The 2,374-nt window shown below is 36.8% G+C and overlaps 1 protein-coding gene across 1 annotated transcript; it reads left to right on the top strand.

The window, feature by feature from the left end:
• The first annotated feature begins 268 nt into the window (after positions 1-268).
• Positions 269-1,204, top strand: LOC141252937 (olfactory receptor 10G7-like). Its single transcript, XM_073670724.1, has one exon. The coding sequence runs from the start codon at positions 269-271 to the stop codon at positions 1,202-1,204; it is 936 nt and encodes a 311-aa protein (XP_073526825.1).
• Positions 1,205-2,374: the final 1,170 nt, after the last annotated feature.

The following is a 2,374-nucleotide window of genomic DNA, read 5'->3' on the forward strand; positions in this document are numbered from 1 at the left end:
GGGATTGGTGAAGAACCAATAAAGGTTAGTGGAAACAGGGTGATATTAAATCAGCCTAGGAGATCTCTACTTCCCCCTTTCCCTAGAGTCTGGGCTCCCTTTCCCTCTTCCCTTTGTGTTGCACTAAGTCTTTCCCACACCTTACGTGACAATTGGATGTTATATTAAAGCTGATCAAGAAATGATGGCCAGCATGATTTATTTTATATAATTATATCCACAGTACTTCATAAGTAATTACATTTTTCATTTTTAGATAAAAAAAGACATGAGCTACTTGAATTATTCCTCAGTGAATGAGTTTGTCCTCATTGGTCTTCCACACTCTACAGTTATGAAAACTCCACTTTTCGTGTTATTTTCTTTTATATATTTGTGTACTCTTCTAGGGAATTTTCTCCTAATTACAGTAGTAAAAAGTGATTCTCACCTGCAGAAACCTATGTACCTCTTTCTTCTTAATCTCTCTTTCTTAGACATCTGGTTGTCCACAGTCACATTGCCTAAAATGTTGACAAACTTTGTACAAAAAGAAACAACAATCTCTTTCCAAGGATGTGCTTGCCAGTTTTATTTCTTCCATTTTTTTGGAAGCACTGAGTGCTTTCTTTATACTGTCATGGCATATGATCGTTTTTTGGCCATTTGTCGGCCATTACATTATCCTAACTTCATGAACTTGAAGCTGTGCAAACAGTTTTCTGCTGGGATTTGGTTCACTGGTTGTCTTCACTCCATGATACATACTACATTAACTTTCCGTCTCCCTTTTTGTGGGCCCAATAGGATTGACTACTTTTTTTGCGATGTGATCCCTTTGTTAAAACTAGCATGTGCAGACACCACTCTGAACAAAGCAATAATAATAACTAACATTGGAGCCGTTGCTTTAATTTGCTTCATCTTGATTTTAATATCATATGCCCATATACTAGTAACAATCATGAACATAAAGAGCTCTGAAGGCAGACGTAAAACGTTCTCCACATGTGCATCACACATGATTTCTGTGTTTTTCTTCTATGTACCTCCTGTCTTCATTTATTTGAGTCCCAACACTATGGACTTTGTGATGGAAGAATCAATCGCTGTGTTCTATACTCTTGTTACCCCAATGTTAAATCCCATCATTTACTCTTTGAGAAATAATGAAGTAAAGACATCTATAAAAAGAATAAAATGTGGCCACAAGCTAGATAAATAATTCTTGTCAACTGTGATTGCACCATCATTTGATCCATACTTTACACTTTCCAGCTGTGTTCTGTATCCAAATAACGCTGAAGAATAATGCTCAATTTGCTATTGCGTAAATGTAAAGTTGTCACTAAAATATGCAATAACATGCCATGTTTGTTAGTGATCTTACCTCTGCTATTCCCACTTATAAATAAATTGTGGGGACAGATACTTTTCGGTAGTACTACTACACACCAGAAATCCAGGAAACCTCAGCACAGTTCCATTTAAGTATCTGTGGGAGTCCTGGCAGTCAGATCTCCACTGAGTAGGATGTAATGGCATCTGTTGTATGCCATTGATTCCCCAAAAATACATTTTTCCCAAAAGTAAGACAACCACAAAATAAGCCCTAGCATGATTTTACAGGATTTTTGGAGTATGCTTGAAATATAAGCCCTATTCCAAAAATAAGCCCTAATTACATTCAGAACCAGCGTTAGGAGGTGGGGTAACTGGGCATTTGCCCAGGGCTTTCACTACCTTAAGGGCCCCCAGCATTTCTACTCCAAGGTTAAGACTGCTTAAGGACCTTTGGTGACATTAGTCATGTGACCATGATATCACCAAAGGTCCTTTAAATGTGGGAATCTACATGAGCTAAAAAGGAGACACGCTGGTATAAACCAAATGTGCAGTGAGTGTAAATACATGTGTGTGTCTATATACCTGTGCATGTACGGTGTGTGTTTATACATGGGAATGTGCAGTGTGTGTGAGTCTATACATGTACTGTATATGTGTGTGTGTGTGTAATGATGACATGATTATATTTGAATAAATGTTGATTTTTTTTTTCAAGAATACCGTAAATGTGCATTGTTGTTCATGGGGAAAAAATAAGACATCCCCTGAAATAAGTCCTAACCCATCTTTCGGAGAAAAAATAATAGAAAGACCCAGTCCTATTTTTGAGAAAACATGGTACTAGAGATATTCTATCTCTTGTCATAGTGGGAAAATTATTTTAACAATCAGTCTACCTTAGAAAACGTTCCAATATATTATATTTTTCATTTTCCCGCAAAGTTTACTGTATTGGTCTGCTGCTAGTGAAGGAGTTGACTGATGCTTTGATCCAGAAACTACAAACATATACTTAGAATATATAGTCCTGATCCTAACTGAGAAGTAG

This window comes from Phyllobates terribilis, unplaced genomic scaffold, assembly GCF_046119375.1.
Source record: "Phyllobates terribilis strain yellow unplaced genomic scaffold, ASM4611937v1 Scaffold_1__5_contigs__length_1240528914, whole genome shotgun sequence".
Taxonomy (NCBI): Eukaryota; Metazoa; Chordata; class Amphibia; order Anura; family Dendrobatidae; genus Phyllobates; species Phyllobates terribilis.